General features: G+C 39.6%; 1 protein-coding gene and 1 long non-coding RNA gene across 6 annotated transcripts in view; one reads left to right on the top strand and one right to left on the bottom strand.

Moving 5' to 3' along the window:
* Window positions 1-248: 248 nt before the first annotated feature.
* LOC115116414 (zinc finger protein 501-like) overlaps window positions 249-24561 on the top strand; it is a 29143-nt gene continuing 4830 nt past the window's right edge. For 2 of the 4 annotated variants that reach the window (XR_010464663.1, XR_010464662.1), the window contains exons 1-4: window positions 249-347; window positions 1119-1367; window positions 5849-6022; window positions 9067-10629. Coding sequence is in view for 1 of the 4 variants with exons in the window: in XM_065022329.1 (XP_064878401.1) it covers window positions 1265-1367; window positions 5849-6022; window positions 9067-10133 (1344 nt within the window). In the remaining 3 variants the exon portion in view is untranslated. Of the gene's footprint in view, window positions 348-1118; window positions 1368-5848; window positions 6023-9066; window positions 15322-16987; window positions 19323-24561 lie in introns of those variants that run through there. The other 2 variants (XR_010464664.1, XM_065022329.1) reach the window with 2 other exon arrangements.
* LOC135573349 (uncharacterized) lies at window positions 19585-22120 on the bottom strand. 2 transcript variants are annotated; one of them, XR_010464678.1, is made up of 3 exons: window positions 22082-22120; window positions 21824-21866; window positions 19585-20544 (listed from the first exon to the last, which is right to left on the bottom strand). It is a non-coding gene; the product is annotated as an uncharacterized LOC135573349 (long non-coding RNA). The 2 variants fall into 2 exon arrangements; XR_010464677.1 differs by having other exon boundaries at window positions 21824-22114.

The following is a 24561-nucleotide window of genomic DNA, read 5'->3' as shown; positions in this document are numbered from 1 at the left end:
GTGAGGCCTTATTAGTAAGTGGAATAATCCATTTAATAAATGTGTCAAGTACAGCGTCTGGTTGCTCCTCATTACACACCACAGACCAGCAAATATTCTAGAAATAGCATTACACAATCAACATCTTGATCAACTCTATGCAAATGAGATGTGTCCTGGAGGAGGCTACGACCCCCTTCTCATGTAATGGGGTAGGGCCTTCTCAAGGACCCCGGAATGCACGGACGGTGTTAGTGGGAGAACAGGAAGTTCCGGGATGGCGCGCACCATTCTTCAGTATAAAGAAAGCGCTAGAACGATGCGGTCTAGAAGATAATCTTCGTGTCCGTTTCTATGTATTACTACAGGTATGTAATAGCACGTTTAAACCGTCTAAAGAATATATTTACTTGAGATTTCTGAATTCGTTTGGCAAGTTATTGGTTTTGTATAAAATTCACGAGCTGGTAAAATGGCGGCACCATTCTGTTTGCGTCAACGGACTTTTTTTTTTTTTTTTACTGCAACAATAATAACAATATTACACATCAATACAGGGACATTCCTGTGAATACAGTGACACAAATCCATGCAGAGATTATCAATTTTCTAAATATGTACTAATATTCAGACACATTAAGTTGTTTCTATCTGTATCTATAAATGTTACTATTGTGTGAAAGGGTAATACTATTGGTTTTGATTTAAATAATACAGTGAAGACAAGGTTATTCAGGATAATACTACATAGTGCTGCCTAAAACAAAAGGCAACCGTGTACTAAATGGTTTTTGAGTCGTTTATCCGAATTCAGGAAATCTACTATAGATTAAGTGCATTTAATTTGTGTAGCCTGATTTTAAAGTATACTTTGTCTAATGTGAATTAATGAATGTTTTGTCAATGCTTACCTACCTCATCTGTTGAAATCAGATCAATGCTTGACTTCGACAGGAGCTCACCGGAGCTGAGTATCGGCACCTCAAAATTCTACTGTTTGAGCTCATGTTCTTCTTATAGAAAACTAGCTCAACAGTATTGTGGAGCTCCTGCACCTAAATATAAACCATATTTTTAGAGAATAAAGTGCCAGAACTGTCAAGACTAACTTTTGTGTCTGTTTCTCTTTATTACTACAGGCTGACTCAGATTAAGTCTGAAGTCGGTAACATCAACAGTGACGACAAACACAGCCTTCCTCTCTCCTTCCACACTGAGTTCAAACCTACAGTCACTGGGTCCTGATTGTGACAGTGGAGCCCAGTTTGCACTGCAGGGTCCAGAGATGGCATCAGTGAAGATGGAAGACTGCAGTCAAACACTGGAGCTGAATGTCAACATTAAAGATGAAGAAGAGGAGGAGAAGATTGGGACATCTGTTTCTCATGGTAAGAGCAGGTTCTAAGTTTGTTGTTCGTTCCAACTTCCCACTATGTATGAAAAATATGTTTTTACCTTTTATTTAACTAGGCAAGTCGGTTACGAAAAAAATCTTATTTTCAATGACTGCCTAGGAACAGTGGGTTAACTGCCTGTTCAGGGGCAGAATGACAGATTTGTACCATGTCAGCTCGGGGATTTGAACTTGCAACCTTTAAGTTACTAGTCCAACATTCTAACCACTAGGCTACCCTGCCGCCCCAATGTTCCTCACAAAGGAAACACAGGTTTTTTAGATGTATTAAAATTTCAAAACAGTAATACCTTATTTACGTAAGTATTCAGGCCCTTTGCTATGAGACTCAACATTGAGCTCAGGTGCATCCTTTTTCCATTGATCATCCTTGAGATGTTTTTACAACTTGATTGAGAGTCCACCTGTGGTGAATTCAATTGATTGGACATGATTTAGAAAGGCACACACCTGTCTATATAAGGTGCCACATTTGACAGTGCATGTCAGAGTAAAAACCAAGCCACGAGTTTGAAGGAATTGTCCATAGAGCTCCATTAAAGGATTATGTTGAGGCACAGATCTGGGGGAGGGAACCAGAACATTTCCAAATAAAAAGTGTAATATGCAGATACTTCTAAGAACTACAGCCAATAAAAATAGAGGATTTACAGTTCCAATGCTTCTAGAATCACCGGTTTGTAAAAACTCACAAAACTGATCCCAAATATTATGACACTCTGGGGCTTTCTTTTTCACTATATAAGTACATTTTTCAAGAGCCAGGCTTGATGTTAATTAAGTGAGGGAACTGACGTACTTCCTGTGGAGAGCAATTACACATCTAGCTTGTAATAGACTGAGGTCAACCATTTTCTTTTCTCTCCTATGTAAATCGATACTATCTGGGTAAAGATTTCGGAGGGACAGTTTAGGGATTAGTGGTATTGGGGTAGATGTCATCTCAGAGATATAACGCAGTACTGAGCTCCAAAATGTTTGTATCTCAACACATTCCTCCAGGCAATGATACAAAGTGCCTAAATGTGTGTTACATTTAACACACAGGTCTGGGGTTTTAGGGTCAAATTTGTGGAGCTTAACAAGGTGATATATGTTCTCATTATCCAATTGTATTGCAACAATCTCAGGCGGGTGTTTATTGTCTGTATCTGAGCTCTACAGCATATCATACCCCAATACACTGTACATATCCAAAAGTGGACCTAGAAGTTTGTCCTTAATTATCTTCTAAATATCTATTGGGAGCCCGTCTGGACCTGCCTCTTTACCTCCCTTCCTATTGAAAATAGCATCAGATATTTCAACACCATCCAATTCCTTTTCCAGATCCAATTTAGTGTCTTCTGAAATAGAGGGAACATCAATACCTGATTAGTTCTCAGGAGATTCAGAGTTGTAACGTGTGTTGTAGTAGGAAGCAAATGTTTGGTTTATTTCTACACGATCTATTGATAATTGTCCTTGTTAATTATGAATTGCAGGAATGGCTTGGCCTGAATTTAACTTCTAAATGCGCCAGGCCAGCAATTGACCAGGTTTTTCACCTTGATCATAGGACTGTTTCAGCCTAGTTAAGCTGTTTACAGCCTTTGAGGTGGAAAGTTCTTCATACTGAGCTTTAAGAGCAAATCATTCCTTGTTTACTTCTACTGAGTTGTCTCAAAAAGTTTCCCTCTCCAATTCTCTGGTTTTGCTGTCCAGCGCTCATTTTCTGATTTAAATTTCATTGAGTTGATTTGAAACTGGTAGATTGTAGTTTCCCCCTCCAATATATGCTTAGGAGGCTTTCAATCTGGTACTCACTGACGTTTAGTTAGTGTTCAATACATGACAAGATCCTGAGGGCCGTTGTCCTGCTATTCATCTGCCGCCATCACCTCATGTTTTCAGCATGACAACGCACAGCTCCACGTCGCAAGGATCTGTACACAATTGATAATGCTGAAAATGTCCCAATTCTTCAATGGCCTGCATACTCACCAGACATGTCACCCTTGGAGCATGTTTGGGATGGTCTGGATCAATGTGAACGACAGCTTGTTCCAGTTCCCGCCAATATCCTGGAATTTCACACAGCCATTGAAGAGGAGTGGGACAACATTCCACAGGCCACAATCAACAGCCTGAATAACTCTATGTAAAGGAGATGTGTCCCAGGGGAGGCAGTAGCAGCTACCCACTTCTCCAGTGCTTCATTTGTAAATTGGGAGGTCCTGGAACCAAAAGTGATCCCACGGGGGGGGGGGACCTGGGGGGCTCTGAGGTACTGGCAAAGAGTAGTGGTGTGGAGCTGCTTGCAGAAGTTGCACACATGGAGTACATTTATTGTAGCCTGGAGTCCTGGAAAAATGTGGCCTTTTGTAAACAGATTTCTTGCGGTTCTACATAATTTTAGATGGCTGGAGACTTGCAGATTTGTTAAAATACCTCTCAATGACCAAAATGACAGACTACTTTGACACTGACAAACAGAATCTGAGATCAATAAAAACAACCTTGTCCATCAATAGCCTAGGCCAGGTGTGAGGAGAAACACATTGTACAATATGAGGAGGAAGTTATAGTCCTAAACAAGCTTTCCAGTTTCACTGACTCACCCAATGATGTGCAGCTCACTCACCAGACAAAAGCTTATCTCTCTTGCTTTACTTTGTAAAAACAATGCTGTTCTCTCAATAGACCTATTTGGAAGTTGATAACTTGGTAACAGACAGATTTGTATGTTCTATTCAGCAGGATCTATTTGCTTTACAACCTGTGTTTTCTAGCGATGGTATTAGAAATATTATAGGAAATAAATGATGAAGTGCAATGGTGGAGAGATGAGTTGTCGGCTCATGTCTATAACAACACAGAGGGAGAGAGATCATCCAAAGTGAATCTCCTTTTAGTTCTGTGAGAGATACAGACGTGCTTCTCTCTCACCACAGCAATGGTCTAAATAGGCTACAATGTTGCATAAACCTGAGACAGCCCAACATGAATCAATTCTTAGAACATCAGGCACGTTTTCACATTACGTTTTTTTTTTAGGAGGCATGACAATTGCAGAGGAATCCAAATGTAATTACTGATGGCTTTTATTATGATTTTTACATTGCAAATAGTGGAAATGTATTTTTCATGCCACAAGAGCTTGGTTACCTGATCCTGACAAATAACGAAAGAACGAAAGACTACAAAACTGAGAGGTGCCGGAAGATCCGGCTCAAATTAAGTACCGCCCTTCTCATATAATGGGGTAGGGACATAATAATCCCTGAAAGCACGGAGGGTTGCACCATGTTTTTTATAACTAAACCGGTCGGTTCCAATGGGAAGAGATGAGTCATTGTGGGCAGAGCCAAGCACACTCTAGCGAGATCCTATTGGCACGTCCGAGCACACATCAGCATATTTATGTTAGGGAACGCCTCCTCTGTAAATATTTATTATGAATCCCCATTAGCTGATGCTGTTTTTTAAAATAAAATTGTACTGCGTACTTATGGAATAGAGTTCCATGTAGTGGTGGCTCTATGTAGTACTGTGCGCCTCCCATAGTCTGTTCTGGGTCACAGTGGGCAGAGCCAAGCACAAGGTAACGAGATCCTATTAGCGCGTTCTAGCTCACGTCTGCATTTTTCTGTTAGGGAACACCACCTCTGTGAAGCCCTCGTGTGCAATAACTCAAGTCACCTTTGCGTTACTTCTAAACAAAGCGATTTATAAAAAACATATAAAAAATAAACTTCTGCAACGGGCAAGGTCTACAAAACGTAGTTCACTCTGTTCATAACAGATTTTAGTTTGGTAGTGAGGTGAAGCATGCGCTTAGCGTTTCCAATTTATCTATCGGGCGAAATGTCTGTCTCATTGTTCTATATGTGGCTGCACTGTGGTAGTGGTGGAACAGGAAGTTCCAGGCACGCACCATTCTTCAGAATAAATAAAGCGCGAGAACTGTGATGTTAAGACGATAACCCTTGTGTCTGTTTATATGTATTACTACAGGGTTGTAATGGCACCATGCTAGGTAGCATCCGTTAACGTATTATCACGTTTGGTAAAGGGTGATGTGTTATTTTTGTGTCAAACCGAGTGAACGTGATACACATAGATAGTCACATAGCTAGACACTTCGGGTTTGTCTGAATGGGTGTACATCATTTCCCCAAGGACATTTAATAAAGAATCAATTTATTTGAGATTTCTGAGTTTGTTTGGCATGTTTTTGGTTTTGTGTAAAATTCACGAGCTGGTAAAATGGCGGCGCCCACTCGGTCTGCGTCAACGAACTAAAGAAAGCGGGTGCAGAGAGACATTTTCACGGTTGCACTACAGCTTTGAAGCTGTAAGGATTATCAGTTTTCTACATGTGTACTAATATTCAGACACATTAAGTTGTTTCTATCTTTTATCTATAAATGTTACTATGGTGTGAACAGAAATACTATTCGTCTCCTTCCACAGTGAGTCCAAACCTACAGTCACTGGGTCCTGATTGTGACAGTGGAGCCCAGTTTGCACTGCAGGATCCAGAGATGGCATCAGTGAAGCTGGAAGACTGCCATCAAACACTGGAACTGAATGTCAACATTAAAGATGAAGAAGAGGAGGAGAAGATTGGGACTTCTGTTTCTCATGGTAAGAGGAGCAGGTTCTACGTTTGTTATTTGTTCCAACTTCCCACTGTTTATGAAAAACTGCGGTAGAACTGTTTCAATGAGAAGGTAGACATTATTTCATGCTACTCAGACTTGCATGGTTTGACACCAGTATTGCCAACAAGTAGACACACTGCCAGTGTTTTTTTAAATGTCTATGAAATGTGTCTGTGTAGTTACTGTCGTGGAAATATTGAATCAAATATTTCTCAAATCCTGGAGCTTGTGAATTCAAATAGACTTTATTACAAAAGTGACAAAGCCGAGCAATTCCATGGAAGAACTGATTCTCCATTCTCAGTACTCAGCTTTTATACAGTTTTACCCATATATAACAGTGTCACTCCACTTTATGTAAAATATTAATTCCTTCTAGCTTTGGCCACCCTAATATTGCTGTCTTTCTTATTGCCTCAGACATTTGGGCATAGATTATATTGGTGGTGTGACACACACTCTTACTGCAGGTCTAAAGGTGCCTATAACTGATTAGCTGATGTTCCTGTCCAAAGGTCTTCACAAGTTCAGGCTGATGTTGTCTATGTATGATTAACCCATGTGCATGTCCAGTAGCCTTCACAAGATCAGATCTGGCCCAGACCAGTCACGTCTGTGTTGATCTACCTTGCCTCATCCACACAGATTCTGCCTATGTTCCGTTCTTTACATTTCTAATGGTTAACTCAATGTTGATCCAGCTCTGTACATTCACATGGGCTCAGCCTTCATTCTGCTTACACATGTCTAATATTTAACCTTATATCCATTCTTCTTTCTACTTCAAAGAGAACACTATAGGTACTGAAAACACCAGATGACTGGAAATACTCTAACATTACTCACCCTTGTGATAGTGAGTGGAGGATGACACGCCCCTTTTTTGTTAATGTTGCAAATGACTATTGTAGCTGGAAACTGTTATTTATTTTTTATGATTTGTTTAATGGAATATCCACAGGCGAACAGAGGCCCATTATCAGCAACCATCACTCCTGTGTTCCAATGGAATGTTGTGTTAGCTAATCCAAGTGTATCATTTAAAAAAAATGGTTTTCTAATGATCAATTAGCCTTTTTAAAATGATAAACTTGGATTAGCTAACACAACGTGCCATTGGAACACAGGAGTGATGGTTGCTGATAATGGGCCTCTGTACACCTATGTGGATATTCCATTAAACAAAATCAGCCATTTCCAGCTATGATAGTCATTTACAACATTTAACAATGTCTACACTGTATTTCTGATCCATTTTATTCAACACAAATGTTTACTTTTCTTTCGAAACAAGAACATTTCTAAGTGACCCCAAACTTTTTAAATGTAGTGTATGTCACCCAGTACAGCCAGAAGAGGACCGGCCACCCCTTTGGGCCTGGTTCCTCTCCGTTTCTTCCTTGGTCCCTGCTTTTCTAGGGAGTTTTTCATAACCACTGTGCTACATCTGCATTGCTTGCTCTTTTGTGATTTTTAGTCTGGATTTCTGTAAAGCATTTTGTGACAACTGCTAATGTAAAAAGGTACATTTGATTGACATGTACAGTACCAGTCAAACGTTTGGACACCTACTCATTGAAGGGTTTTTCTTTCTGCATTGTAGAATAATAGTGAAGACATCAAAACTGAAATAACATATATGGAATCGTGTAGTTAAAAAAAGTGTTAAACAAATTAAAATATATTTGAGATTCTTCAAAGTAGCCACCCTTTGCCTTGACAGCTTTGCAAACTCTTGGCATTCTCTCAACCAGCTTCATGAGGAAGTCCCCTGGAATGCATTTCAATTAACAGGTGTGCCTTCGTAAAAGTAATTTTTTGTTATTTCTTTCCTTAATGCGTTTGAGCCAATCAGTTGTGTTGTGACATGGTAGGGGTGGTATACAGAAGAGCCCTATTTGGTAAAAGACCAAGTCCATATTATGGAAAGAACAGCTCAAATAAGCAAAGAGAAATTACATTCTATCATTACTTTAAGACCTGAAGCTCAGTCAATCCGGAACATTTCAAGAACTTTGACTGTTTCTTCAAGTGCAGTCGCAAAACCATCAAGCGCTATGATGAAACTGGTTTTCATGAGGACCGCCACAGGAATGGAAGACCCAGAGTTACCTCTGCTACAGGGGATAAGTTCATTAGAGTTGCCAGCCTCAGAAATTGCAGCCCAAATAAATGTTTCAGAGTTCAGTTGATGTTGATGTGTCTGTTACTTGTTCAGAGGAGACTGTGTGAATCAGGCCTTCATGGTTGGATTGATGCAAAGAAACCACTACTAAAGCACACCAATAAGAAGAGACTTGCTTGGGCTAAGAAACACGAGCAATGGACATTAGACCTGTGGAAACCAGTCCTTTGGTCCGATGAGTCCAAATTTCAGATTTTTGCTTCCAACCGCCGTGTCTTTGTGAGACGCAGAGTAGGTGACTGGATGATCTCCGCATGTGTATTTCCTACCGTGAAGCATGGAGGAGGTGTGATGTTGTGGCGGTGCTTTGCTGGTGACACTGTCTGATTTACTTAGAATTCAAGGCACATGTAACCAGTATGGCTACCACAGCATTCTGAAGCGATACGCCATTCCATCTGGTTTGGGCTTAGTGGGACTCTTGTTTTTCAACAAGACAATGACACAACATACCTCCAGGCTATGTAAGGGCTATTTGACCAACAAGGAGAGTGATGGAGTGCTGCATCAGATGACCTGGCCTCTACAATCACCAGACCGTAACTCAATAGAGTTGGTTTAGGATGAGTTGGATTGCAGAGTGAAGGTAAAGCAGCCAACAATTGCTCAGCATGTGTGTGAACTTCAAGATTGTTGGAAAAACATCCCTGGTGAAGCTGGTTGAGAGAGTACCAAGAGTGTGCCAAGCTGTCAAGGCAAGGGGTGGCTACTTTGAAGAATCTAAAATACAAGCTATTTTGATTTAACACTTTTTTTTGACCCTTGAATGAGTAGGTGTGTCCAAACATTTGACTGGTTCTGTATATTACACCAACTGACTGGTTCTTCTTATGTTCACACAGGAGATCATGTTGAGACATTCTCTACATCCAGAGAGCAACAGCAGGAAGATCACAGAGCTAACAGGTCTCACCACTGCCCACATTGTGAGGAGATTTTCCCAATTCTATCAAAGCTAAAAATACACCTAAAAATACATACAGGAGAGAATCTGTATTTCTGCACTGACTGTGGGAAGAATTTCACCACATCAAGGGCTATGATAGTTCACCAGAGAGTACACACAGGAGAGAAGCCTTTCTCCTGCTCTGACTGTAGGAAGAGTTTCTCTCAATCGAGCCACCTAAAACAACATGAACGTATACATACAGGAGAGAAGCCTTACTCCTGCTCGGTCTGTGGAAATAGTTTCTCTGGACGGGGACATCTAAAACAACATGAACGTATACACACAGGAGAGAAGCCTTACTCCTGCTCTGACTGTTGGAAGAGTTTCTCTCACTCGAGCCACCTAAAACAACATGAACGTATACACACAGGAGAGAAGCCTTACTCTTGCTCTGACTGTGGAAAATGTTTCACACAATCGTCTCAGCTGAAAGTTCACCAGAGAACACACACAGGAGAGAAGCCTTACTCCTGCTCTGACTGTGGAAATAGTTTCTCTCACCTGGGCCACTTTAAAACACATGAACGTATACACACAGGAGAGAAGCCATACTCCTGCTCTGACTGTGGAAAATGCTTCACAACATCAACTGAGCTAAAAGTTCACCAGAGAACACACACAGGAGAGAAGCCTTGCTCCTGTTCTGACTGTGGAAAATGCTTCACAACATCAACTGAGCTAAAAGTTCACCAGAGAACACACACAGGAGAGAAGCCTTACTTCTGCTCTGACTGTAGGGCGAGTTTCTCTCAATCCAGCCACCTAAAACGTCATGAACGTATACACACAGGAGAGAAGCCTTACTACTGCTCTGACTGTGGAAAATGTTTTAAATCATCAGCTGAGCTAAATGGTCACCAGAGAACACACACACGAGAGAAGCCTTTCTTCTGCTCTTACTGTGGCAAGAACTTCTCCCGATTGGCCAATGTAAAAACACACCAACGGCTACACACTTGAGAGAAGCCTCATCAGTTCTCTCACACCAGCTAAGATTTGTCACTCCACTTAATTCTCATCTCATAAAATAATTGGCAACGTTGAATTGGATCAAATGAAGAAAGTGTAGAACACTATTGTAATCATATTGTTTCTCACTGTGAAAGAACTGTGCAGAGGAAAAGGAGCATTACAGAATGTTAGCCTCTCTTTACTGATCAGTGTGCATCTTGTCAGTTTTGCTGTGTTTTTTTTAGCCCACGTCCATAGAGACACATACCAGCTCTACTGGTAGCACCGGTACTACCAGCAGTACCGCACCTGTTGACTGCACAAGTTGTTCTGCTTCCACGAACACATCCAATACTAGCATCAGTAATTCTACGTTTGTTGTTAGCCCATCTAGCATGGACACTGACAGTTGTGAATCTGATGCAGCCGCAGAGCTTCTGCCCCTTTACCCAGGAAAGCACTGAACAGCAGGCGGATGTTGGACCATCGTAGAGGTGCAAATATGGTGAGAACTACATTGATTTGGGGTTCACATATATTGGGAATAGTGCCTTTCCTCAGCTACAGTGTGTTATATCTCACAACTCAATGAAAAATCCACTCTTAACCACTCTTAACTAGAAACAAAACATGCCAATTTGAAAATAAGCCACAGGAGTTTTTTGAGCGAGAGTTGAGACTACTTTCGAGTAGTAAGACATGTATAAAAGCTGCAGATACCATTAATAAGAAGGGGCTAGAAGCGTCTTGGTGAGTTACCAAGTGTCTAGGACAGGCAAGCTCCATACTATTATGGAGGACTTAATTCTTCCTGCTTCTGTAGATATGGCTGGGGGAAAATGTTTTTAAAAATGATTCCGTTTCATGATGCATCAGTGACATGGCAGATGTTTTGAAACAATTACTGCTTCGCATACAAGCCAGTGAATTCAGTGGGATGAGTCAACAGACAGGGCCTGGCACAGCTCCTGGTACATGTCTGTTACCTTTTTGGGGGGTCAATTAAGGAAGACATCCTCTTCTACAAACCACTGGAAACCAGGACAACAGGATATCTTTTTAAAGTACTGGCCAGCTTTGTGACATCAAATGGACTTTGGTGGTCAAGATGTGTTGGTATCTGTACTGATGGCACAAATGCCATGACAGGGAGACATAGTGGAGTGGTAACGGGCGTGCAAGCACTTACTCCCGATGCTACTTGGGTTCACTGCAGCATCCACCGAGAGGCTCTTGCTGGCAAGGGAATGCCTGACCGCTTAAAATACGTTTTGGGGACTACAGTGAAAATTGTTGACTTTGATAACATGGATAACACACAGGTCTTTCATCATTGTATGATTTATTTTGTGTGCAAATGAACTCAAGCTTATGGTCAATGTCACATGTGATCTAGCAAAGCACCTGAGTGAGTTTTGGTGTGCAAATACGCAGGTACTTTCCTGAAACGGATGACACAAACTAGATTCGTTATCCCTTTCATGCCCTGCCTCCAGTCCACTTACCGATATCTGAACAAGAGAGCCTCATCAAAATTGCAACATGCGGTTCTGTGAAAATGTAATTTAATCAGAAGCTAATGCCAGATTTCTGGATTGGGCTGTGCTCAGAGGAGCCTACCTTGGCAAATCGCGCTGTTAAGACACTGATGCCCTTTGGAACCACGTACCTATGTGAGAGTGGATTCTCGGCCCTCGCTAGCATAAAAACTAAATACAGGCACAGACTGTGTGTGGAAAAGGATTTAAGACAACTCTGCAATGTTGGGTTGTATTGGAGAGAGTATGTGCATCCTTTCAAGCAAACCCTTCTCATTAACCTGCGGTGAGTCTTTCACAATTTTCAATGAGCAAGGAAGGTTTAATATGTAAAATGGCTAAATAAAGAGCAAAATGTATTATTATCATTATTATTATTTGTGCCCTGGTCCTATAAGAGCTCTCACTTCCCACGAGCCTGGTCGTGACAAACTCACACTCATTCTTATGTTTAATAAATGTAGTGTGTGTGTGTGTGTGTGTGTGTGTGTGTGAGAAAGGCTTACAATATTTGAGAGCACGCTGACCCTGATGCTAGAGGGGGTACGCAGCTGGAGGTTGAATGTTTGAAGGGGTACGGGACTATAAACGGTTTGGGAACCACTGGTCTAGATCGTCCAAGTTCCTGCTGTGTCATGCGGATGGGAAGACTAGGCTATAGATAAAACCATGAGTACATGCATCCATGCCGTGTGTCAGCATTGCAGGCTGGTGGTGATGGTGTGGGGTGTGTTTTCAGGGCACACATTGGGCCCCTTGTGGAGCAACGTTTTAATGCCACAGGATATCTAAACATTATTGCCAATCAGGTGCATCGCTTTGCAGCAGCAATGTATCCAGCTATGGATTTTTTCAGCAGGATTATGCCCCAAGGCTTGTCCAGGAATGGTTCCATGGGAACCATGACAGGGAATTCAGTTTACTGCAGTGGCCTGCCGAGTCACCAGATCTCAATCCAATTGTGCATCTGTGGGAGGAGATGGAACGAGCTATTCAGAGTAGACGTCCACTCCCAGCCAACCCGACACAACTGTGGGAAGCATTGGAGTCATCATGGCCCAGCATCCCTGTGGGAGTCCATGGCCTGACGAATTGAGGCTGTTCTGAGGACAAAGGGGATTGCAACTCAATATTAGGATGGTGTTCCTAATGTTTTGTACACTCGGCGACAAAGGAAAGTATTCAGACCCCTGGACTTTTTCCACATTTTGTTACAAAAATTCCTCAATCTACACACAATAGCGCATAATGACAAATTGAAAACAGTTTTTTAGATTTTTTTTCTGGTAAATAATAAATAAGTATTCATACCGTTTTTACTATGGAGACTCAATTATACTCCGGTACATCCTGTTTCCATTAAGTATCCTTGTGATGTTTCAATAACTTGATTGGAGTCCACTTGGTAAATTCAATTCAAACAGGCACATACCTGTCTATATAAGGTCCTACAGTTGACAGTGCATTTCAGAGCATAGTGAAGCATGGTGGTGACAGCATCATGCTGTGGGTATGTTTTTCAACGGCAGGGACTGGGAGACTAGTCAGGAACGAGGGGGAAGTTGAACGGAGAGCAAAGTACAGAGAGATCCTTGATGAAAACCTGCTCCAGATTGCTCAGGACCTCACACTGGTCCACCTTCCAACAGGACAACGACCCTAAGCACACAGCTAAGACAATGTTTGCAAAACTGTTTTTGCTTTGTAATTTTGGGGTGTTGTATGGAGATTGATGAGGGGAAAAATGATTTATTAATCTTTATTATAAAATGTAACGTAACAAAAGGTGTAAAAAGTCAAGGGGTTTCAATACTTTTTGAATGCACTGTATCAGATAAAGAAGTTTTTTTTTTTAACCTTTATTTAACCAGGCAAGTCAGTTAAGAACAAATTCTTATTTTCAATGACGGCCTAGGAACAGTGGGTTAACTGCCTGTTCAGGGGCATAACGACAGATTTGTACCTTGTCAGCTCGGGGGTTTGAACTTGCAACCAATGTGATGTTCAGTTTTCAGCATTAGTTTCGGTAGATTATTTTTATATTACCAAATACGTTTTGTTTAATGATAAACAGGCTATGAATTGACTAGTTAAAATTGAGTATTAAATTGTCTTTTAATGCTAGATTCATTGTTTTAGAGATTGATTAATATATTTTAATAACTGTTGAATTTAATTGATATAATATTTGTACATTAATTTGTTCTGGGCAACATCTTCTCTTGTGTATAGTTTTAAATGAAACAAACTGTTTTAATGTGTCTATATATGAACCAAATTTGATCCCATTCACATTCCTACAAACAAATGGCCCACACTGTGTATATATAATTGTTGACATCCGATGGTCATTCTTATGGTGGGTTACAAGATGCAGGATCCTTCCAAGTTGAACCCACCAGAGGGGGACTGTCATGACGGTCCTGTGAGGATCAGGTTACAGTGGATCCCAGTTCTACAGAGAGATCTCTCCCTCCCTCCCGAAGAGGGGGAGAAGTATAGAGGTATTGATGGGGGGGGGGTTTATGACCCTCACGCCCATCGTAAATTATAATGCAACAGCCCAACTCCATTCTGTTCTCTAATGTGTGAGACTGGAATGTCTGTGTGTCTTAGGAAGAGTTTACAGCCCAAAACTACACAACATCAAATAAATGGACTTTGGGACATGTATTTTTGATCAACCAAATGGTGGAAACAATGATGGATAGAATATGAAAATAAATGTCTATTTTAAGATGATCTTAAGTTAGTTGAGGATGTTATAATGAAAACATTAACTTGAAGAGTTTTCATACTGTATATGTGATGTTTACATTCTTTGTGTCGAGAATATGCAGATGAAAGAGGATGTTATGGTGATAAGACTGATTTTAGTTGTCTAAACGAGATCATAGAGAATCCTAATACCTTGTAACTAGCTACGCCCCAGGGAACCCAGAGAGTGTGTCATAAAGATGGAAATGCCCCTTTCTACTCCAGGATATAAAACACGAGTAAGAATTTACATATCAGACTAAGTTGACCACGCGCTGCAGCTGAGGTCTACTGCTAGTCGTGACCCCGAAACGCAACACGAGGTTGAAGACAAAGTAAATCTCTGAACAATCAAGTTTATGGTGGAGAAGTTATTCTAAGTACTGTATCTAGGAAGTTGAACTTGAGCTATTTTCAAGTCACCGGTTGTCTACACGGTCCTCTTACCCACTCCGGGAGCATCGACACGCCTGATTAGCCTCCTCAGAAGCTGGAAACTGACAACTAAGAGAAAGGACATTGTGACATAGTTTGGAAAATCAGAGACTTACACCTGAAGACGAATGAACAAGGCGTTGGCCAAACCTTTCCCACTAAGCGGAACTCGACCCACAAAGAGACACCCAACAGAGACTTTCAACACATAAATACATGCATTACACTTTTTAAATCGTAACAGGGGCAGTTCAGGGCAAGGTGTTAGGGCTGAAACTAAGCATAGTTTACAAATGTATCCAAGTGTTGAATTTCTCTCTTTCTCTCTGTGTGTGAAGCTCCATCTTGCATTGGTCCACTAGGGACCTGTTTCCATTTTATGAAGTTTTAACCAATAACCTAGACTGTTTGTGTATATTTATTTTATGTTATCATATAACTGGTTAGTAAATAAATAATAATCTAAATTTGTGTGGTACGGAATAATTAGTGAGACCCGGGTTTGTGCAGATTTACTAATTATGCGACATTCAGAATGAGACTGAGGAAATGAATTAATTGATGACTGCTATGAAATCTATGTAATCTTTGAGTTAATTTGCGAAACGGTTACTCATTAAACAAGCTTTTCCCGTGGTGCTCCAGGTTACTGAGTTAATTGTTACAGAATTAATTTAATCACGTAATAATAAACAGCTAATTATTCGATAAATAGCATGTCATCACATTAACAATAACGTTGCGACATATTGATGCCCCCGTGCGAGGAATCTAAAATAAAACTAGGCCTCACTGTTGAATTCAGTACATAGGAATTGTGTAGCAAGTTACTCACACCAATCATGATTATTGTTGAGAGTGGTGTTTGTGGTTTTTCTTTTTCACCCAGATACTAGTTTAGCGAGATTGACTCGTGTTGTATATCTGACACACATCAGTGTGTAGGGGATTTACTGAATGCTATGAGCTGGGGCATATGTACCAGACGATGCAGGCATTCTGAGAAAAATACTAGTTGGGCCCAATGTAGTGTTATTTCTGCCTATTGCGTTCAGAAGCGAGTAGACTTGGTCATAATTAATTTCTCGAGCATGGACACAGGGCTGTTTAAAATTTGGGTAGATATTGGCTTGACCAAGTTAGTAATTATCTCTGTCTCGTGTTTTCATTGGTGTGAGTCAACCAACCGTGTGTTTGTGTTTTCCTCACGTTCCGGTTAATCGCAAAAAATATTGCTGAAAGTTTGAACGTGAGACGTCACTTAGTAAACGCGTTCTCTTGTTGGAGCGGAGTCTGACTTTCCAGCACAAGTGAAGCTAAGCATTGCACCAAATGCTAAGCTAACAAGGGGGAGCAGCCGTTTGTTGTTTCCCCCTTTGTTCAAAGTGAAATCCCGTGCCGTGCGGGAATCCCATGTGATTTCAGCTTGTGCTATCAGTGACCTCTGGTGGTGAAGAATCGCCAGTAATTGTTTTAAATATCTCCGGTTACACGGCATGATATGATTTTCAACTTTCCACATAAACTTAGATTAACCTCTTGAAACTAGGGGGCACTATTTTCATTTTTGGAAAAAATAACGTTCCCAAAGTAAACGGGCTATTTTGTCAGGACAAGCTGCTATATGCATATAATTGACAGCTTAGGATAGAAAACACTCTAAAGTTTCCAAAACTGTAAAAATATTGCCTGTGAGTATAACAGAACTGATAGTGCAGGCGAAAGCCTGAGAAAAATCCAATCAGGAAGGGACTCTTATTTCGAAAGCTCTGCGTTCCTATGCGTCCCTATTGAGCAGTGAATGAGATATCAACCAGATTCTCTTTTCTATGGCTTCCCTACTGTGTCTAGTGTCACAATACATAGTTTCGGGCTTTTATTTTGAAAAATGAGCCTGGATGACAACATTGCGTCAATGGTCAGCTGGAGGCTCTCAGAGTGTTTTGTGCGTAAAAGACAAATGCGGCCATTGTTTCTCCCTTTCCTACTAAGAAGCCACCTTTCCCGGTTGATATGTTATCGAATAGATATTTGAAAAACACCTTGAGAATTGATTTTTAAAAACATTTGCCATGTTTCTGTCGATATTATGGCTCTAATTTGGAATATTTTTCGGCGTTGTCGTGACCGCAGTTTCCGGTGGATTTCGGAGGTGTTTCGGCTATAAAAATCATCTTTATGGGACAAAATGAACATTTGCTGTCTAACTGGGAGTCTCGTGAGTGAAAACATCTGAAGCTCATCAAAGGTAAATGATTTAATTTGATTGCTTTTCTGATTTTCGTGACCAAGCTGCCTGCTGCTAGCTAGGCATAATGCTATGCTAGGCTATCGATAAACTTACACAAATGCTTGTCTTGCTTTGGCTGTAAAGCATAATTTCAAAATCTGAGATGACAGGGTGATTAACAAAAGGCTAAGCTGTGTTTCAATATATTTCACTTGTAATTTTATGAATATTTTCTAGTAATATTTTTTGTCCGTTATGCTAATTAGTGTCAGTTGATGACAATTCTCCCGGATCCATACAAAGCTGACTACAATTTTTGTTTTGTCCTCCAGAAAAGAAAGAACAAATATTACAACAAATGTAATGGTTAAACTCAAATATATTGATTAATAAAATAACATTCTTCACGGATTAAAAAAAAGTATAATATTTATTAATGATATTATGAATAGAAATGCGGTTGTCGAAAAAATATATATATATATATCTCTTCTCAATCCAAATTTACAACCAACTGATTGCAGCACTACCACACAAATGGAGGGGGCAGGTGGAAAAGGGAACTTGTTTGCCTGCCATATATTAAAGATACAAATTGGCTGAAAGGAATTGGTATAAATAGAAAAATATACCAGTTTCATCTGAGGACAAAAATGTTGACAGCTGAGCCATACAGGTTGCAAAATAAATTTGAGGAAATGTTCGATGTACCAATTCCATGTCACATGGTTTATGAACTGGTACAAAAAACTACACTTGACTCAACACTTAGTTTTTCAATTTAAATTATTATATAAAAGTCTTGCCACCAAAAGAATGCTATATATATGGGGCATACAACAATCTGAGATCTGTACATTTTGTTGCAAAGAGACAGAATCAATAGATCACTTAGTCGGGTATTGCCCCTATGTAGCTTGTTTCTGGTCACAGGTTCAGGAATGGTTAAAAAATCACAACATGCACTTAAAATTAACCTTAAAAATAGCAGTGTTGGGCGATCTGGAAAGCCATAGTCAGTCAATAAATAATACAACACTCGTAGGAAAGGTTTTCATCTTTAGCTCACAATCTGTGGATACTAAACGTTTAGAAAGATTCAAACATTTTGTAAAACATCACAACACAATTGAAAAATATACGGCACGTGGAAACCAAACAAGGGCAGTCTATGGTGATAGGTGGGATGGGCTGAGGGTGGCTGAAGGCTGGGATTAAAGACTTTGTTTGGTAATGTATTGTTATATATAAAAATACCATCTATGTAAAAATGTATTGGTAAAATGTATGTATAGGTAGCAGAGAGTAATAGGATACGGCATGTGTCAAAAGTGATTGATTGCTGACAGGTGTCAAAAATGATTGATTGCTGACCTTATGACCTGATGACGTGTACTGAATATGTGTTAGAGGGTGTTTGAACTTTTGGGGCCCATGCCCCCCTCCACCCCCCAGTTTTATCTCCCTTATGGTTGTTATCTATGAAGCAGGAATGTCTGGGGCTATAGATAGCGCTGGGGCCTCAGCATTATAAATGTCCAGAACAAGCCATTTTTAAGACCTGAATATGTGTGTGTGTGTGGGTGTGTGTGAGAAACAAGGAATGTGTGTGGGTGTGTGTGTGTGTTAGAAACAAGGTCCCTTGGGCATTGTGTCCATTTCAGGCTTTAAACAACAATTAAACAGCCATCTAAATAATGTTTCTCAGCCTAGTTTCCTATTGAGTTCTCTTTATATGTACAGGCACAGAGCTTCCAGATGGCTCCAGCCTAAGGATTTTCAGTGCATGTACACACGGGGAGATTAGAACCCCAAAGAAAAGATCCTAAAGGTACTTTCAGATTCAGGTTTATCATGACAGCCGCTTTATGAAAGGCATTTACTTATGGCTAAACAGCTTCTACACAGTTTATTAATTAATGCTGTGGGATGAAATTAGGTGTTTCTAGGAGGTCTTAAACAGATCTACAGTGAAACAAACATGTACACTTTACACACATATTTATTGACTTTTAAAAAGACCACAGTAACATGACAGAATTTGTGCAAAGGCAACGAAATCTGCTAGGGGATATTAAATGTACAACAGTAGTATTCTGTAACAAGCAATACGTGTTAAACATGAGGCACATGCAATCATGACCGCCTCTTTATGAAAGGCCTTTAATTAGGTGTTTCTAGGAGGGCTTAAACAAATATACAGTGAAACAAACATGGACACTTTACACACATTTTTATTGACTTTTAAAAAGACCACAGTAACATGACAGAACTTGTGCAAAGGCAACGAAATCTGCTAGGGGATATTAAATGTACAACAGTAGTATTCTGTAACAAGCAATACGTGTTAAACATAAGGGACATGCAATCATGACAGCTGCTTTATGAAAGGCCTTTACTTATGGCTAAACAGCTTCTACACAGCTTATTAATTAATGCTGTGGGATGAAATTAGGTGTTTCTAGGAGGTCTTAAACAGATCTACAGTGAAACAAACATGTACACTTTACACACATATTTATTGACTTTTAAAAAGACCACAGTAACATGACAGAATTTGTGCAAAGGCAACGAAATCTGCTAGGGGATATTAAATGTACAACAGTAGTATTCTGTAACAAGCAATACGTGTTAAACATGAGGCACATGCAATCATGACCGCCTCTTTATGAAAGGCCTTTAATTAGGTGTTTCTAGGAGGGCTTAAACAAATATACAGTGAAACAAACATGGACACTTTACACACATTTTTATTGACTTTTAAAAAGACCACAGTAACATGACAGAATTTGTGCAAAGGCAACGAAATCTGCTAGGGGATATTAAATGTACAACAGTAGTATTCTGTAACAAGCAATACGTGTTAAACATAAGGGACATGCAATCATGACAGCTGCTTTATGAAAGGCCTTTACTTATGGCTAAACAGCTTCTACACAGCTTATTAATTAATGCTGTGGGATGAAATTAGGTGTTTCTAGGAGGTCTTAAACAGATCTACAGTGAAACAAACATGTACACTCTACACACATATTTATTGACTTTTAAAAAGACCACAGTAACATGACAGAATTTGTGCAAATGCGACGAAATCGGCTAGTAGATATTAAATGTACAACAGTAGTATTCGGTAACAAGCAATACGTGTTAAACATGAGGCACAGGCAATCATGACAGCCTCTTTATGAAAGGCCTTTAACTATGGCTAAACAGTTTTCTACACATCTTATTCATTAATGATGTGGGCATACCCAGGATTTACAGGCAGGACGTTTGATCTACACAGGGAGGGAAAACTTACGGAGTTATGATGGAGCGGGCAAGCGTCTTTGAGTTGGTGAATTCGAAACGAATAATGGTCTTGTAGCTCCCTTCAGTAACCACGAGCACAACCGTTCCATGATTTTAACTGGCGGCTTTATTCTGTAGTTTCAGTGAGAATTATCCCCTTCAGTGAGAACTATAAAGTAAATTAAAAATACAGTTAAGCACACTCTTACAACATTATCTTAGGAGTGACTTATTAGCTTGGTATAACTCTGAAGTGCTTACATACATAACAGTTTAACCGGCGTTATAACGGGTTCAGATTAAACACATGAATAAAGGAAAAAATACCTCATTAGCTGCTTATTACAGAAGGGAGGAAATCAAACTTCACACTTATTATTCCTGGCATGAATTCACACTTCATCCTAACATACACTCTTCAATTATTTTAGTTAACAGCCACCCATGGTTGAATTTGGTACTTTTTCTTTGTACATGCACCAAGCCTCCAAGGGGGGGTGACAACGACATAACCTGTAAGTCTAACTGTCAGTTACAGGTCGGGGCTAACAGGACCCTTTATCTGTAAGAAATAGTAAACATTTTGGAATTATAACATGTGTTAAAATGTAGGTACTAAATATTTGGAATTAAATCACTGGTTTTAAAAATGTATCTCACGCTTTAAAGATAGGGGAAGAGGTCATTTCATATTTCGTTTTAGGGGGGTTATTAACTTTATGGAAAACAATATTCACACAAACAACACCGCTTAGAGCAGCTTGGAGATTATTAGCCATGTAAGCGGGGAGCAAAAGAGCGGATTTAACCAACTCTGTACAAACCCCGACACGGGGTATGATAACTCTGACGCGTACGTCTAATGATTATTGTAGATGTTTACAACTGAGGGAGTTGACAGTAGGTCAATGAGATGTATAAAGGCAAATTGACATAACGGACCTCAAAGACCAACAGCCTACTTAATAATATAGAATGCAGGGGTGTGTAATGAACATGTAACCATTATAAAACTAAAACAAACAAAAAATGTCTCGAAACACACCCATAGTTAGGGACAGAACGTGGAGCATATACTTTAACACTGTTACCACAGCTTTAGCGCAAACCCACAGCCCCGAATATTTACCTGCCAGGACAGATTAAAAAAGAGATGTGAATAAGGGAATCCCTCCTAATAGATATTTCTGAAGGCTACTGGACATAGGTGATTGGGAAGCGACTGTTAGACGTAGATTCTCAGAAGCAATTTATAGTCTTTCCTACAATGGTATGTTATAAAGTTTGTAATAATGTACAACTGTAGGTCTCCAATGTTTTTACATAACAACACTAATGATGCATGTTTAAATAGTAGTACAATTTGGTAATTAATTCGAACATGTCTTTAAAAAGTTAGTACTATATATTTTGGGTCTTAAATCAATGGTTTTAAAACAGTATCTCACCCTTTAACGAAGGGAAAATGTCCTTTCCAGCCATCAACCACGTCTGTCACGAAGAAAAAAATACAGAAAATCCGGGTGCGTGCGTGCGTGCGTGCGTGAGTGTGCGGTACAACTGTAGGCCTCCAATGTTTTTACATAAAATACTAATGATTCTTGTTTAAATAGTAGTACAATTTGGTCATTAATTCTAACACGTCTTTAAAACGTATGTACTAAATATTTTGGAATTAAATCACTGGTTTAAAAAATGTATCTCACCCTTTAACGATAGGAAAATGTCCTTTCCCGACATCACCCGGTCTGTCACAAAGAAAAAAGACACGGAAAATCAGGGTGCGTGCATGAGTGTGCGTGTGACGGAGCAGCAGGAGTGTGTGTGTGTTTGTTTCAAAAACAAAGGGTGTGGGTGTGTGTTCAACAGGGGCCCAAGCATGTAGCCCCATTCTATCTGTAGAGAATCATTTGAAACCAAGGTGTGCACTATCATGCATAAGGCATGTCGAGATATCAGCCGACCACCCGGGGTTAAACATAGATATCTCTAATCTGCGGCCGGTGACCCCCACCCCGGTTGCAGACAGAATGTCTCGACATCCCCTCCTGTTGTTTGAATTCATAGCCTGTGTTCTCTAAACCAAATATCCTGTATCGGAGGAACCGATGAAACAGACAGTATTAGGTCTTTTTGTATGAAAGGTCTACGAACGTTGGAACATCTACAACTATTGAAGATGCAAAAAGGGGTTTTCAGAAAAACATTTGGTTTGCAGATATGTATTATTATAAAAATAATATAACATTATTATCATAATCTAAAACACTTTAAAGGAGCTCTAATTCAAACATGCAAGGATATATATATATATATATATATAAACATGTATATAACATATATATATATATATGATACGATTACCCACTTTAAAACTGTTGCTGCAAAATCACTTCTCAATGTGGGTACATTTCAAGCTTTCAACAACAATAAACCAACCAGCTCAATAATGTTTCTCAGAATTACACACTGTTGAGTTTTCCTAGTTAGTAAAGAAACAACCACTAAGTCAAAACACACACAAAAAAAGTTTGAGTTAATTGATAGGTGTTCAATTCTGTGGACTGAGAATCCAAAATACTTTGCACAACATATACATTAACCATGAAAACGGGAGTTACCCATGATATACACTATTGTGTTCTATGTTGGTAGGTCTAATAAACAGATATATTGTATACATTGATTATATTATTTTGTCAGAAATTCAAGCCGTTGATACAGTTGTGTACTCTATCGCCCGCCCTGCTGCTCGTGCTCTATCTGAACTACATTATGCAAATTATTCTAATGATTGAAGTGTATCAAGCTATTAAGCTGACTTAAAAACATATTTATGATTTAGTTAATTCAGAAGCTGAATATAAAAAGTGTGGCTTCTTACATAGAAATGGGTCAGGCCTCTTGCTCAATAGCACAAAGCCGATCATTCACTCTATGTTCTTACTGGTTCTAGACTATGTTGAAATAATCTAAATGAATGCAGCGACCCCTTCATTAAAAACTATTGATGCATTTGACCGTAGAGGTAAATCAGCTCTTTGCTCCCCCCTTACATTGGTAATAATCTCCAAGCTGGTCTAAACGTTGATGTTTTGGTGTCTCTGGGTTCATCTCTAGACTGGTGAATGAGGCCTGTTACAACTTTCTTACAAAATCTTTAAAGGTAGTTTGTGAAACCATTCAGTCATGGATGTATGTAAAACATATTTAACACGTATTGCAGGTTACAGAAGCCTCCTGTTGTACTATGAATCCCCACTCATCCCTGTTATATCTTGATGTGTTGGCTCTTTATGTACGTACATGTTTATAATCCCCATAGTGGGAATATTGTTTTACATAAAGTTAATAACACCTAAACCAAAATATGAAATTACCTTTAGGATCTCTTACCACCCTCTTACTTTGTGGTTCTAATCTCCCTCTTTTGCCCCAGTGACCAAATCTCTAACATTCCTGATCCTTCCCATATATTTTAACCCTAAACCGCCCACAATAACTATTGTCTATTGTTAGTCTCAGTGACCTTACTGACAATGTCCCCGTTTAAAACAGCTCAAAATACATTGTTGGCTACAGTTTTCATGTCTTTCATTATGCAGACATTTGTTTTATTAGACTATATTTCTCATTAGGTATACGGTTGTCATCTTTGCTCCCCCCCTTACATGGGTAATAATCTCCAAGCTGCTCTAAACGTTGATGTTTTTGGTGTCTCTGGGTTCATCTCTAGACTGGTGAATGAGGACTGTTACAACTTTCTTACAAAACCTTTAAAGGTAGTTTGTGAAACCATTCAGTCATGGATGTATGTAAAACATATTTAACACGTATTGCAGGTTACAGAAGCCTCCTGTTGTACTATGAATCCCCACTCATCCCTGTTATACTTGATGTGTTGGCTCTCTATGTACGTACATGTTTATAATCCACATAGTGGGAATATTGTTTTACATAAAGTTAATAACACCTAAACCGAAATATGAAATTACCTTTAGGATCTCTTACCACCCTATTACTTTGTGGTTCTAATCTCGCTCTTTCAAAATCGCCCCAGTGACCAAATCTCTAACATTCATGATCCTTCCCCTATATTTTAACCCTAAACCGCCCACAATAACTATTGTCTATTGTTAGTTTGTGACCTTACTGACAATATCCCCGTTTAAAACAGCTCAAAATA

Source organism: Oncorhynchus nerka, linkage group LG2, assembly GCF_034236695.1.
Source record: "Oncorhynchus nerka isolate Pitt River linkage group LG2, Oner_Uvic_2.0, whole genome shotgun sequence".
In the NCBI taxonomy this organism is placed as follows: Eukaryota; Metazoa; Chordata; class Actinopteri; order Salmoniformes; family Salmonidae; genus Oncorhynchus; species Oncorhynchus nerka.
This window is presented reverse-complemented; position numbering and strand designations above follow the sequence as displayed.